A 15,861-nucleotide genomic window follows, 5' to 3' on the forward strand; every position below is an offset into this window, starting at 1 on the left:
CGGATCCAGCTGTGGGGAGGGGTGGAAGTGTGACGTCACGGTGTACACAGCTGGGTCACAGAGAACTGCTTTAATCCCCTCTTTATAGGTCACCAACCATGGCTATGTCATCTCATCATACTCAAATGCACACACACACACACACACACACACACACACACACACACACACACACACACACACACACACACACACACACACACACACACACACACACACACACACACACACACACACACACACACACACACACACACACACACACACACACACACACACAGGCAACAGAGAGAGAGAGAGAGAAGGAGGAATAGGAAGAAGGTGGACCGTGGGTATACTGTATAGGGAGCGTCAGAGGGACAGAAAGTGGAAAGTACCTAACTAAAAATACTTTAAAGTACTACTTAAGTAGTTTTCGGGGTATCTGTACTTTACTTTACTATTCATATTTTTGATTCATTTTACTTCACTACGTTCCTTGTGAAAATATTGTACTTTTTACTCCATACATTTTCCTTGACACCCAAAAAGACTTGTTACATTTTGAATGCTTAGCAGGACAGGAAAATAATCAAATTCATGCAGCAAACGAACATCCCTGGTCATCCCTACTGCTTCTGATCTGGCGAAACTAAACACGGGATTTGTTTGTAAAGGATATCTGAATGTTGGAGTGTGCCCCTGGCTTTCCATAAATTTTAAAAACAAGAACATAGTGCCGCCTGGTTTGCTTAATATAAGGAATTTGAAATTATTTACTGCCATTAGGTACCGAGATGAGATCCTCAGACCCCTTGTGAGACCATATGCTGACACATGCACATTTGTGGCCTGCTGGAGGTCATTTTGCAGGGATCTGGCAGTGCACCTCCTTGCACAAAGGCGGAGGTAGCGGTCCTGCTGCTGGGTTGTTGCCCTCCTACGGCCTCCTCCACGTCTCCTGATGTACTGGCCTGTCTCCTGGTAGCGCCTCCATGCTCTGGACACTACGCTGACAGACACAGCAAACCTTTTTGCCACAGCTCGCATTGATGTGCCATCCTGGATGAACTGCACTACCTGAGCCACTTGTGTGGGTTGTAGACTCCGTCTCATGCTACCACTAGAGTGAGAGCACCGCCAGCATTCAAAAGTGACCAAAACATCAGCCAGGAAGCATAGGAACTGAGAAGTGGTCTGTGGTCACCACCTGCAGAATCACACCTTTTTGGGGGGGTGTCTTGCTAATTGCCTATAATTTCCACCTTTTGTCTATTCCAATTGCACAACAGCATGTGAAATTTATTGTCAAACAGTGTTGCTTCCTAAGTGGACAGTTTGATTTCACAGAAGTGTGATTGACTTGGAGTTACATTGTGTTGTTTAAGTGTTCCCTTTATTTTTTTGAGCAGTGTATATTTTAGAAATTACATTTAGTTTGGATACTGAAGTAAATTTTAAACCAAATACTTTTAGACTTTAACTCAAGTAGAATTTTACTAGGTGACTTTTACTTTTACTTGAGTCATTTTCTATTAGGTATCTTTACTTTTACTCAAGTATGACAGTTGGGTACTTTTTCCACCACTGGGGACAGATAGTAATGAGAGGAAGGACACAGTAGGCCTACATTGTTTTGTCTGAAGAGATTTTCTTCAACCCTGCATCAACATCCTTGGTCTTGCATTCAGACTAATACTACAAAGCTACACCATGGGGACAACCAAAGAACAATTTTAGGTTCTAGATAGCACCTTTTTTTCTAAGAGTGTAGACACATAAACTCTCCCCTCCCTGTTTGGAGGTAAATAAAGATGCTTGTGAGGTGACTGCAACCTGTCTGTCTGACAGATTGGATGTTGGCAATTATCATGTGAATTGTCAACGAGGGGGAAAAACTGTATTTGTATGAGTAGCAGCAGCAGAGACCGAGTAGGTGCCTACCAGAATATCCCAAAGGCCGTCTGGCGGACTACTACCAGAGGGTCCAATTAATCTTACAAAATGTATAGGCAATGTGAGACAAAGTTTTAACACAAAGAAGAGCTTTGATTTGTTTTTGGGAAGAAGTTTGGAAACTTGGGAATGGATGAGCTGTTCCTACACCAGTGCGCAAGGAAAAATATTATCTACAAAGATCATTTAAATGGAAAATAATGTTCTGCTCGCCTCTTCTTCTTCGCTGGCGTAGGAACTAATTTTGGAGCACTAAAACAGATGTGATTCATTGGATATTCTAGAGACACGTGACATTTGCTTTCACATTTATTGGCCAGTTCGTATGAAACTAGATCGTTTTGTAGACATGCGAAATAGTGCCCAAATGTCCATAACTATCGATTTATATCCGTATTTTGACAAGTTTTAACGAAAATGTTTTTGAATTTGGGTTTGATTTTGTTTAACATACATGTAATGATTTCGTTGGACATTTTAACGTTAACCAACATTTGTTTAGGTCGCGGAAGGATCTTCGTGCCACAGCTACTGTGAGTGGTGCGAAATTTGAAAATTACACTAGTATGGACTAGCTAGCAAGCATGTTAGCTAGCTGGAAAACGTTTTTTTCTTGTAGTCATTTAGCTGGTATGTTTAGCTAAGTCTAGTTGGATTCATAAGGGTGGATATTGTAGCGTTTCTAAAAAACATTCTTATTAAGGTAAGATGCTGTCGATTGAGTGTTAACTCTAGCTAGTGTTAGCTAACGACGTTAACTGGCCAACAAGCTAACGCTAGCCAGTTTGTAACGTAGCAAACAGTTAAATGTGAACTTGTAGCTAACTTCAGAGTTTGTTTATAAAAGTTGTAAGTGGCTTTGTAAGATGTTTTTAATGTGTTTGTTTGATGCATAGTGTCAACGTGCAAGCCACAAATGCGAGTGATCATCAAGTGATCATCAGTCGTTGCTTGTTTAGTCAGCCTTGCCTTCCTTGAATGCGTTATTGATCGACTGTTAACAGCAGTTAGGTGATCTCTAATTCAGGTGAAAGACCCCACTGAAGTCGCTGAAAATGGACAACGTTGAGGGAACTGAAGCCTTGACTGAACTGGAGGCCTCTTGTCCTCCTCTGAGCAACATCACAACACCTTTGGAATTATCCCAGCTCACATCCTCCCAACTGGATATATCCCCTCAGAGCTTCACGCCATCTTCTAACATCAAAGGTAATTCAGACATTGAAGAAGTTATCTGCTTATCATTCCACTGGGTCCACTGCTCTATCTAATCAACTCATTATTGTAAACGGAAACGCACATTTCCATGGCAATGTGCCGTTATGTTATAAGTCTACAGAGTGCTTTGTCAAGAGGTGCAATGAAATCTTAGTTTTTCTGAACTAAGAATGTCCCAATAAATGGTGCATCTATTGTCTTTCTGCAGAAAAATCCCGCCTGGCTCAGCTGAAGGTTAAGCGGCGGTCCAATGTTGGTGTACGGGGTTCACCAGAGACCAACTCCCTTATCCGCTACATAGCCCAACAGAGGATGAAAACTCCCCCCACAACCACACAGGTGAGATGTTTGCTCATGCATGATCATACTCAAAGATTGTGCAATAAAAATACTGTAGGTAGTGCACTGCAGATACAAGTTGCTCTGGGACTGCTTGTGTTAATCTGAGTTGGAGTTAGCAATGCTCCTAGCCAGAGTCAATTCAATTTATGAAATAGGCCTATAAGCTGTCTCTCTTGCTACAATTGTCTCTGTAATTTGTCAAACAGCTTGGTTTGAAACCAAGAATTAGAAACAATGAATTGGAAACGGTGTGTTTACCATGTCTTTCTCTTCATAGCCTACCCAAGCCAGATCCTTCTCTCCCAGATTCCCCTCTACTCTAAAGCAGAAGATGGCTGTTTTCCAGAGCATAATGGCTGTGGAGGAGAATGAGAATGAAACGGTGCCACCACAGGGCAATCACACTGGGGGATGCATCAAGACAAGAGATTTTCTGTCTGGTGGTTAGTCTGATTCAGTGACAAAGGCTAAATCATTTATTAATCAGTTATTATTACATTAACTGAAATTGGTGCTTTGTCTGAGTATACTATTTCAGTTTCAACTAGTTAGAATTTGAAAGAAATGTTGAAGTTTTGATATATTTTGTATACTACTTTGAGGGAATGGAGAAACATCCAGATACTACAGATTTCCCCTTTTAGTGTCTTCAATAAAGGTTTTCTATTCTGGGCTGTGGTTGTTTATGGGTGTTGTCTTAACTCTCAGATGGGTGGAGCTGTGATGATGGCAGTGGTGGGAAGGAGAACAAGACCCCAGTGAGCCAGCCTCCCTTTCTAACTCCACCACCCAGTAAGAGGCGCTGCATAGCAGTCCCCCAGGGGACATGTGTGGAGGAAATTGGCGAGGCCAACACTCCTGTCCTCAAACGCACCGGCACCATACTGAAGCAGCAACAAAACAATGAGGTAACCTCACCAAGCACTTCTGTCTGTTGAATGACAAATATAACTTGGCCAACCATTCAGCATCTGTTGGTGTGTTGATGTTTTTTGCGACTTTGGCTTGTACACGTTGTTCAACTGGTAAGAAATATTGAAAAGTGCTTATTTAAACTAAATGTATTTTACTATTAACTATTCTACTGTGGCCACAATGTTCTGATGTCCACTAAACCCACCATGACCCCCTACCCCAGGTTGCTGTTGTCCAGAACAAGGACCATCATCTAGCTCTCACTGTAACACCTGGCGCACAGACCCAGAATGACACTGAGCTCTCTGGTGAGCTAGAACGCGCTAGTGTGTCCCTGCCACCAGCCCTGCATACTAATGCTGTGTCCCAGGTCACACGGGGTGAGCCGCAGTCCTCTCCTCTAAAGCAGATTTGTACTCCCACCAAGGAGGAGCAGGACCAGGTAAGATGCCACCAGGCTTTATCTACACACACCAAACATGTGTCCCAACTGGCACCTTATTCCCTATATAGTGCACTACTTTTGACCAGGGCTCGGTCCCTGGTCAAAAGTAGTGAACTATATAGAGTGTTGTTTGGGACACAACCCCAACACCCCAACCTCCTCTCTTCTGTCTGTGAAGTCCTCACAGCTCAGCAGAGCACACGACTGCTATTCTCACCCCATGTTCCTGCCTGGCTCTCAAAAATTCAGTTTGGTTCCCTCTCACTCAACAGGAGTGCTCCTTTGAAGTCCACAGCCCCAGCCAACCTCTGGTTGTGCATTCAGGACCAGACAGGACAACTCTGTCCCCGCTGTTTGCTATTCCATCTCTTCTGGAGATGAACCCCACAGGTAAATACACTATGCTGCTCTCCTCTCTGTGCTTTGAAGCCCAGTGCAAGCTTAGCATAGTATAGATAGGCCTGGCATGGCAATTATATAATCGTATAACCTAGTGATGGGGGTGCTCGATACGGTTGCATTTCGGTATATTATTTTTGACGATATATCGTTTTGGCTATCGCTGTGTGTGTATATATAATTTGCGCTCGTTGGCTATACCTGCACCAAAACTCCAGTATTTTTCCTTCATAGCTTGTTCTCCATCTTTTTAAATCGAGAGCTAATTAGTTTTTTAGCACTTTTATTTCCATGACTGATCTAAACTAGTTTTCTCACGTTCTCTTGTCCCTCTGCAGCAGACATATGGTAAGCAATATGTTTGGAATATGGCATCGCAATAAAATCCCAGTATCAAATCACAATACTTTGGAATTGTGATATTCTCAATTCATATCTTAACGGCACCCACGTATCATGGTGATAATATAAGTAACCGACGATTTATGGATGAATACAGTCGTGAAAATAAAATAACCGTTATACAGTACCAGTCAAATGTTTGGTCATTCATTCAAGGGTTTTTATTTATCTTTACTATTTTCTACATTGTAGAATAATAGTGAAGACAAACTATGAAATAACACATATGGAATCATGTAGTAACCCAAAAAATGTTCAACAAATCAAAATATATTTTTTATTTTAGTTTCTTCAAAGTAGCCACCCTTTGCCTTGATGACAGCTTTGCACACTTGGCATTCTCTCAACCAGCTTCATGAGGTAATCACCTGGCGTGCATTTAAATTAACAGGTGTGTCTTAGTTAATTTGTGAAATTTCTTTGCTTATTAATGCGTTTGAGCCAATCAGTTGTGTTGTGACAAGGTAGGGGTGATAGCCCTATTTGGTAAAAGACCAAGTCCATATTATGCAAGAACAACTCAAATAAACATTTCCTTATGTGTTATTTCATAGTTTTGATGTCTTCACTATTCTACAATGTAGAAAATAGTACAAATAAACTCTTGAATAAGTAGGTGTGTCCAAACTGTTGACTGGTATTTATTTTTTATTTAACCTTTTTATTTAACTAGGCAAGTCGGCTAAGAACAAATTCTTATTTACAAATGACGGCCAAACCCGGACGACGCTGGTCCAATTGTGCACCGCCCTATGGGACTCCCAATCACGGCCGGTTGTGATACAGACTGGTACTGTGTGTGTATATACATACATGCATACATACATAAACGCAACATGTAAAGTGTTGGTTTCATGAGCTGAAATATTGTTCACAAATTTGTTTACATTCATCTTAATGAGTATTTCTCTTTCGCCAAGATAATTCATCCACCTGACAGGTGTGGTATATCAAGAAGCTGATTAAACGGCATGATCATTACACAGGCACCTTGTACTGGGGACAAAAAAAGGCCACTCAAATGTGCAGTTTTGTCACACAACACAATGCCACAGATGTTCCAGGTTTTCAAGGAGTCGACTGCAGGAATGTCCATCAGAGCTGTTGCCCAAGAATTTAATGTTCATTTTTCCACCATAAGCTGCCTCAACTGTCGTTTTTAGAGAATTTTGCGGTATGTTCAACCAGCCTCACAACCACGTGTAACCATGCCAGCCCAGGACCTCCACATCCGGCTTCTTCACCTGCGGGATCGTCTGAGACCAGTCACCCAGACAGCTGATGAAACTGGGTTTGCACAACCAAATAAACGTCTCAGGGAAGCTCACCTACGTGCTCGTCGTCCTGACTGCAGTTTGGCGTCGTACCCGACATCATCAATGGGCAAATGCTCTCCTTCGTTGGCCACTAGCACGATGGCGATGTGTCCTCTTCAGGGATGAATCCCGGTTTCAATTTTACCAGGCAGATGGCAGACCGTGTCGTGTGGGCGAGTGGTTTGGTGACGTCAACATTCTGAACCGTGCCCCACGGTGGGGTTATGATATAGGGATACATAAGCTATGAACAATGAACACAATTGCATTTTATCAATGGCAATTTGAATGCACAGAGGTACCGTGATGAGATCCGCAGCTTCCACTACATGTCACCCATCGAGCATGTTTGGGATGCTCTGGATCGTCGTGTACGACAACGTGTTCCTGTTCCCGCCAATATCCAGCAACTTCGCATAGCCACTGACAAGTGGGACAACAATCCACAGGCCACAATCAACAGCCTCATTAACTCAATGTGAAGGAGATGTCACTCTGCATGAGGCAAATGGTGATCTCACCAGATGCTGACTGGTTTTCTGATCCACACCCCTACTTTTTTTATGCGTATCTGTGACCAATCGATGTATATCAGTATTCCCAGTCATATGGAATCCATAGATTAGGGCCTAATGAATTTATTGCAATTGACTGATTTCCTTTTATATGAACTGAAATTATTTTGAAATTATTTTTGTTTAGTCTGTAGACTGTGCCTTCAAAGTATTCACACCCCTTGACTTTCATTGGTCTACACACAATACCCCATAATGTCAAAGTGGAATTATGTTTTCCAAAATTTGTACAAATTAATTACAAATGAGAAACTGAAATGTCTTGAGTAAATAAGTACTCAACCCCTTTTTGTTATGGCAAGCCTAAATAAATTCAGGAACAACTCTCATAATAAGTTGCATGGACTCTGTCTGCAATAATAGTGTTCTGAATGATTGCCCAACACACATCTGTACGGTCTCTCAGTTGAGCAGTGAAATTCAACCACACAGATCAGGGAGGTTTTCCAGTGCCTTGCAAAGAATGGCGCCTATTGGTAGATGGGTAAAAGTAAATAAAGCAGCAGACATTGAATGTGCCTTTGAGCATGGTGAAGTTATTACGCTTTGGGTGCTGTATCAATACTCCCAGTCACTACAAAGATACAGGCATCCTTCCTAACTCTGTTGCCAGAGAGGAAGGAAACCGCTCAGGGATTTCACCATGAGGCCAATGGTGACTTTAAAACAGCTGCACAATTTAATGGCTGTGATAGGAGACAACTGAGGATGGCTCAACAACATTGTAGTTACTCCACAATACTAACATAACTGACAGTGAAAAGGAAGCCTGTAAAGAATACAAATATTCCAAAACACGCATGCTGTTTGCAACAAGGCACTAAAGTAAAACTGCAAAAAACAATTGCAAAGGAATTACCTTTTTGTCATGATTACAAAGTGTTATGTTCGGGGCAAATCCAATACAACAGATTACTGAGTACACTGCAGTTTCTTACCAAGAAGACAGTGAATGTTCCTCAGTGGCAAAGTATGTTTTTACTTTAATATGCTTGGAAATCTATGTCAAGACTTGAAAATGTTTTTTGAGAAATTAACTAATTTGTCTGAATATATATATTGTATAGTCCACGTGTGCAAAACTCTTAAACTTACCCAGAACGCTGTAATCATTGCCAAATGTGATTCTAACATGTATTGACTCAGCGGTGTGTATATGTATGTAAATGAGAAATTTCTGTATTTCATTTTCAATGAATAAATCACTTTGTCATTATGGGGTATTTGTGTGTAGATGGGTGAGAATTATACATTTGAATCCATCTTGAAATCTGTCCAACAGCGTATAATAAGTCTAGGGGTATAAATACTTTCTCAAGACACTGTCAAATGTTTTGGGGCAGTGGCTCTAAGTGACTGCTTATGTCGCTTATGCCTGGAGCTGGCCCTGCTTGAGCGTGTTTCAAACAGGACTATCTTTAATTTATATTGTAAAACCATATGCCCTGGACTAGAGTATGGGTGGTGGTTCAAAACCAAAGTGTTGGGTTTTAGCAAACACAAATAAGCATTCCACATTTCTTCCCATAAAGGAAGCATGGTCCTATTTGGCTCAGTTGGTAGAACATGGAGCTTGTAATGCTAGGATAGTGGCTTCAATTCCCGGGACCACCCATATGTAAAATGTATGCACTCATGACTAAGTTTCTTTGGATAAAAGCGTCTGCTAAATGGCATATAAGACTTGGAGCTACACAAGCAGAGCAGAAAGTAGTTAGCGTTTAGCAAACACCAAGACTCAAAACTAGCAACGTCTAGGGGGATGAGTACTTTCTCCACAGATAGACACCTAAGTTGGAGCCGAATCCACTAGTCTTTGTGCTTGGAAATTGTTTCACAAATTCTCCTTCAGTCGAGCTGAATTGAGGAAGTGAATCCGAGCCCAGGTGTTAAAGCCAGGAAGGCGGCGCTTCCGAGGGTGGGCTCTGCATTTCATTGGCGTATTTTTAGTTCAGGTGAATGTCATACCGAACGACCGACTGAAATGGAACCACATTTTTCTGTAAGAGAAGCAGTTGTTTGAATAGAGCTGTTTTGAGTAGGGTCAAGTGATGATAAATATGTATTTTTCCTTTTAGATGAAGCTGATTCCTCTGGTGGTAACGTTACCTCAACTGTGAAGAGGAAGAAGCAGGTGCGTTTCGGGATCCTGCTGCCCCCCGAGCTCTTTGACAAGAAGCTACCCCCCAGCACCCCTCTACGGAAGGGGGGCACCCCGGGCAGGGTCCCAACATCTGCCGGGGTGTCCCAGCTGAGGTCACTGCTGAAGACTCCCCAGAGGACCCCTTTAAACCTGGCCCAGCCAGACTTCAGCAGCCCCTCTCTGACTGGAGCATCCCCACCCCTCACTAGTGGGCCATGCTGTGGGGAACAGAAGAGCGCTGACACTCAGGGAAAGGTACAAGTCACTCACTAACACATTGATTGATTGACCTGTCGCAAAAATTATGAAGTAAGGGTTGTATTCATTAGGCACCAAACAGAAGAAAATGTACTGAAACAGGAAGGGACTACCTGATCGGCCAATAAGGAACTCTTGTTTTACGTTGCCAAAACATTTAGCTACAGTGTTCCCTAATGGGAACGGACAATCATTGAATTGTTGTTCTTGGTAATCCAGCATGTGGGTTAGTTGTTTTTCACCATGGAAATAATGCAGTAATTCTCTGTCCTCAGATCACTTTCCCTTCAATGGAAGATGATGTTGACAGTTCCTTGAACAATGCAGGTTGGTTGTTGAACAGTGATCATGGCTGAGAGGATGTTATATTTCTAGTCAAGCACTGTGTAAAATGTAAAATTGTTACCTGCTGTACATATTTACAGAGCTGGAAACTCAACCTCTGGATTTGAACTCCGCTTTCCAAAAGGAGGACTCCGTTTGTGAGGCACTGCCAGGTGAGAGAGAGTCACTTCAGTTGACTCCCACTTCAGACGGCTTATATTCCATCCGCCCCCACCCTCTCTCCACACCCTCTCTCTCTCCTTAAGTAACAGCACCTCTCCTCCTCAGCCTCAAGTCATTGATTTACAGTGGTGCCAGTGAGTGTCAAATGAGAGTCTAAAACTGAGGTGTTTGCTGTAGATGCTGCCCCGGTGCCTGACGCTGCCCTGGACCGTGAACCAGAACCAGACGCCCCTGCCACAGCCCGCTCTCGCGGCAGAAATAGAAAGGTCATTTAACACACCACTCATTCACAGAACAGGATAACCTCATGCCCTCCACTTACACACCAATGAGAAGATTATCTCTGGATTAATGTTACCATAGTTTTAATATTATCTTCATCTGATGATTTAGGGTTAATCTCAATGGAAGATCTTGTGGGTATAACGAAATAGATCCTATCCTAATGCCACCTGTCTCTCGCTACCTATTTCTCCCTCTCTACGTCTATTTCTCTCTTTCTCTCTATATCACTCAATTTTCTCTGCTCTTTCAGCAACCAGAGGAGGAAAGTAAGCCTGTGAAGAAGAGGTCGACGCGTACGGCTGCCAAGTCTGCCTGTGGGAGGATGAAGGTCCGTCTGGGCTCTGCTCATCACTTTACTTTCTCTAGCGACTTATGATATTACGCGCTGAGGCTGTGGATAGTACAGTGAGCTAAGCCTCGGGGAGGTATTACATACACCGAGCTACTTTCCTCGTTCTAACTTTCTTTTATTTAGCCACAGTCAATCTGCCTTCCTCGCGCTCAAGGGATTTAGGTGATTCAAATTTTGAGCACGAACCAAACTATATTTAGAAGGTGGTGTTTTGAGTACTTGTGGGATTTACTTTAGTTCTGAACATGAAAGGAATGAGCGTTTTCGGGACCAAAGAAGGAAGTCTACTGTGATTGATGTAATAACTGTATCCCTCAGAGGTGACAGTAAAACAACATCAAAACATAAACGAGAAGAGGTGCACGGTTGTAAGGCTGGGGCAAACCAGCTTGGGTGTTCAGTTTGTTTGTGTTTCTCCAGATCCTAGCAAAGCGTGGCTTTGGGAAGAAGGCGGTAAATCACTCTCTGTACGGGAAGAGAGCCTACGCATCCAAAAACCCCAACCTCAGCCCAATCACGGAGAACCTGTCCTCCCTCAGCTGCTCCCCCACCCCTCAACACCCCCCCACAGGTAAGCACGCCGCTGTTAGGTTCTGTTTTGATTACCCAGGAAGAAACATTCCTTCCTTGAACTAATCATTGATCAAATATGATTGGATTGGTGAGAGCAAGGTTTCCACTCTGCTGATTTCACTGTATGCCTACTAGAGGTCGACCGATTATGATTTTAACACCGATTTTATTGGAGGACCAAAAAAGCAGATACCAATTAATCGTCCGATTTTTATTTATCTATGTATCTATATATTTTTTGTATTAATGACAATTACAACAATACTGAATGAAGACTTTTATTTGATTTATAAAAATCAATTTAGTCTGAAATAATGAAACAACATGTTCAATTTGGTTTAAATAATGCAAAAACAAAGTGTTGGAGAAGAAAGTAAAAGTGCAATATGTGCCATGTAAGAAAGCTAACGTTTTAGTTCCTTGCTCAGAACATGAGAACATATGAAAGCCTGTGGTTCCTTTTAACATGAGTCTTCTATAATCCCAGGTAAGAAGTTTTAGGTTGTAGTTATTATAGGACCATTTCACTCTAAACCATTTGTATTTCATATACCTTTGACTATTGGATGTTCTTATAGACACTATAGGTATTGCCAGCCTAAGTTGTTGATAGGCTTGAAGTCATAAACAGCGCAGTGCTTGAAGCACAGTGAAGAGCTGCTGGATAACGCAGGAAAGTGCTGTTTGAATGAATGCTTACGAGCCTGCTGCTGCCTACCACCGCTCAGACTGCTCTATCAAATCATAGACTTAATTATAATATAGTAAACACACAGAAATACGAGCCTTAGTTTCCAGATTTGATATTAATGAACTATCATTTCGAAATCCAAACATTTATTCTTTCAGTGAAATACGGAACCGTTCCGTATTTTATTAAACGGGTGGCAAGTCTAAATATTGCTGTTACATTGAACAACCTTCCATGTTATGTCATAATTATGTAAAATTCTGGCAAATTAATTACGGTCTTAGTTAGGAAGAAATGGTCTTCACACAGTTCGCAACGAGCCAGGCGGCCCAAACTGCTGCATATACCCTGACTCTGCTTGCACTGAACGCAAGAGAAGTGCCATACAATAATATTGCCTGCTAACATGAATTTCTTTTAACTAAATATGCAGGTAGAAAAAAAAATGTATACTCGTGTGTTGATTTTAAGAAATGCATTGATATGGTTAGGTTAGATACGTTGGTGCAACGACGGTGCTTTTTTGGCGAATGCTCTTGTTAAATCATCACCTGTTTGGCGAAGTGGGCTGTGATTCGATGATAAATTACCAGGCACCGCATTGATTATTTGCCACGCAGGACAAGCTAGATAAACTAGTAATATCATCAACCATGTGTAGTTAACTAGATTGATTGTTTTTATAAGATGAGTTTAATGCTAGCTAGCAACTTGGCTCCTTTCTGCACTCGCGTAACAGGTGGTCAGCCTGCCACGCAGTCTCCTCGTGGAGTGCAATATAATCGGCGTCCAAAAATGCCGATTACCGATTGTTACGAGGACTTGAAACCGGCCCTAATTTAATCGCCCATGCCAATTAATCAGTCGACCTCTAATGCCTATACCCACACTCACACATGAAGACACTGACGATACACCGCTCAAGGCACTCTCCACTCTCACTGACTGACACTTGAAATACAGTACTAAGTACAGTCAATAATAGAATGCTGCTACTGTGTATTGTGTAAACGTTCTCACGTAGGCCATTCAATCTGACTCGGTGCATGTCCAAGTACAGCCATTCCAACTGTCTGTTGTAGTAGTACCTGTAGTCTAGACAGTGTTATAAACTGGGTGGTTCAAGCCCTAAATGCTGATTGACTGAAAGCCGTGGTATATCATACCGTATACCATGGTTATGTCAAAACATGACTTTATTTGTACTGCTCTAATTACGTTGGTAACCAGTTAATAATAGCAATAAGGCACCTTGGGGGTTTGTGATATATGGCCAATATACCATGCTGTGTGTCCTCCATCCACAGCCAAAGGAAACTCCGGCCTATTGGAAGATGTCATTAACAGCGACTCAATCACTGGAGTGGTCATGGCTGCAGCCCTGTGGCAAAGCTGCCTGTGCCCCGCGGCCGGTGGGGTCTCACCAGAAGACACCATCCCAGCTGCAGAGCCCTCTGTTGGGCCTTCAGAAGCCCCTGTAGGCTTTACCACAGGCCGCTCTGGGACTGGGAGAGCAGCACGGGCCGGGAGACGACGGTCAGGTCCAACAAATACCTTCAGAACCAAAGAGCAGAAAGAACCGAGTGTTATTAGAGGAAAAGGCAGGAAGGTGAGTGTTCCTGTTGATGACTGTCTCAGTGAAGAGCAGGTAGAGAACACTGATGCTGAGCAAGACCCAACAGAAACAAGCCAGGCAGAGGTTTCAGAGTCCAGCCCAGCCAAGCACACTGTACCTGGTGACCGAGAGGGTGAACCTAATGCTCAGTGTGCCTCAGACCCTGTAGATACAGATCAATGCACTTGCACACTACCAGATGCAGGTAGGAGTGGGGAAAGTACAGTTAGGGCAGACACTACACCCTGCCCTCCTACATATGAGGTTAGTGCCACAGTGGCTTCATTAGAACAGGAGGCAGTGAGCCATGTAGAACAGAGACCAGACAAAGGCAAGCAGAGAGAAGAAGCTCGGGGCCCAGGCCGCTCCAGGGGTAGAAGGAGCTTTATATACGCCAGATCAGTCGTAGAGGAGTGGGAGGAGGCGCAGGCACCCCAGTCAAGCGGTCCAGAGGCAGTGGAGGAGAGCGGCCAGGATGTGGAGAATGACAGCCACAGGTCAGAGATGGAGCAGGGTAGCATTACAGAACAGGCCTCCTTCCGAGACTCCCTCCTTCCCCCCTGGGCAAAGGAAGAGTTCAGCATCGATGATGTGCTGCGGGCTCTTCCCAGCAGGGGGCATCGGTCTGTCCGCCGCAGCCTGAGGAACCAGAGCCAGAGCAGCACCCTTAAGGCCAGCGGCTCAGGCCTGGCCTGGCTGCCTCAAACCTCCCCAGAATCCATCAGGGCTATCCGCAGGAAGACCAGGGGCCGCCGCAGCTCAATCCAGGCTCTACTGCCCCCTCCCCTGGAGTAAGTGGACCACATGGACCGTTGAGCTGCTCACGCTGTCGGCTACTGGACACTGGTTGTGTCTGAAATGGTGCCCTATTCACTATGTAGTACATATTATATTGAATGGGGTAGAATTTGATACACACCTGCCTTTTTGATACTTTCAGAGAAGCTAAATGGAATGTGGTTCTCTGAGTTAATTGTTTGTTGGTAGTTTTATAAATCTTTTTGTTTTTAGTCGGTAACAAGTTGTGTAAATAGAATAAGGTCTTCCTTTAATGTGATTGAGCTGTCTGGCAGTTATTTAGTCTTTTTTTATTTTTATGTTTACCTCCTGTATCCATTGAATAAAATGGTTATCTTCCAAACCATTCATCGTCTTAACATTGTACAGGCCTCTTGAAATACACATTAATAAAAACATGCCTAAAGTTTAACATATACACTATATCATAGGAAGTTGGTGGCAACTTAATTGGGAAGGACGGGCTCGTGGTAATGGCTGGATGTAATTGGTGGAATGGTATCAAACATGGTTTTCATGAGTTTGATGCCATTCCATTTGCTCTGTTACAGACATTTATGAGCTTTCCTTGCCTCAGCATCCTCCTGTGATGACTGTTCTATTAAAAACAATGATGGTTATTTCGTACAATAGATCAGACTACTGATCTGTAGCTGGTTTCATGAACCAAGCTTGTCAATATACACTGCTCAAAAAAATGAAGGGTACACTTAAACAACACAATGTAACTCCAAGTCAATCACACTTCTGTGAAATCAAACTGTCCACTTATAAAGCAACACTGATTGACAATAACTTTCACATGCTATTGTGCAAATGGAATAGACAAAAGGTGGAAATTATAGGCAATTAGCAAGACACCCCCAATAAAGGAGTGGTTCTGCAGGTTGTGACCACAGACCAGTTCCTATGCTTCCTGGCTGATGTTTTGGTCACTTTTGAATGATGGTGGTGCTTTCACTCTAGTGGTAGCATGAGACGGAGTCTACAACCACAAGTGGCTCAGGTAGTGCAGCTCATCCAGGATGGCACATCAATGTGAGCTGTGGCAAGAAGGTTTGCTGTGTCTGTCAGCGTAGTGTCCAGAGCATG

At 43.0% G+C, this 15,861-nt stretch overlaps 1 protein-coding gene across 1 annotated transcript; it reads left to right on the forward strand.

Annotated features, from left to right (window-relative positions):
* The first annotated feature begins 290 nt into the window (after positions 1 to 290).
* Positions 291 to 15,181, forward strand: LOC129853472 (cell division cycle-associated protein 2-like). Its single transcript, XM_055919560.1, has 14 exons — positions 291 to 2,468; positions 2,963 to 3,144; positions 3,362 to 3,492; positions 3,773 to 3,938; positions 4,204 to 4,403; positions 4,634 to 4,852; positions 5,128 to 5,245; positions 9,626 to 9,945; positions 10,224 to 10,275; positions 10,374 to 10,445; positions 10,633 to 10,721; positions 10,991 to 11,068; positions 11,513 to 11,663; positions 13,664 to 15,181. Exons 2-14 carry the CDS (start codon positions 2,991 to 2,993, stop codon positions 14,764 to 14,766), a joined length of 2,853 nt encoding a protein of 950 aa, XP_055775535.1. The 5' UTR covers positions 291 to 2,468; positions 2,963 to 2,990; the 3' UTR covers positions 14,767 to 15,181.
* Positions 15,182 to 15,861: the final 680 nt, after the last annotated feature.

The sequence above is a fragment of the Salvelinus fontinalis genome, chromosome 4 (genome assembly GCF_029448725.1).
Source record: "Salvelinus fontinalis isolate EN_2023a chromosome 4, ASM2944872v1, whole genome shotgun sequence".
NCBI classification, from domain to species: Eukaryota; Metazoa; Chordata; class Actinopteri; order Salmoniformes; family Salmonidae; genus Salvelinus; species Salvelinus fontinalis.

Excerpts from the sequence above, each read along its gene's own strand:
- LOC129853472 (XM_055919560.1), top strand. The coding sequence starts at position 2,991 with ATGGACAACGTTGAGGGAACTGAAGCCTTGACTGAACTGGAGGCCTCT. Across the intron at positions 4,853-5,127 it reads CCAAGGAGGAGCAGGACCAG|GAGTGCTCCTTTGAAGTCCA; the intron begins GTAAGATGCCAC and ends CTCACTCAACAG. Across the intron at positions 10,276-10,373 it reads CAGTTCCTTGAACAATGCAG|AGCTGGAAACTCAACCTCTG; the intron begins GTTGGTTGTTGA and ends ACATATTTACAG.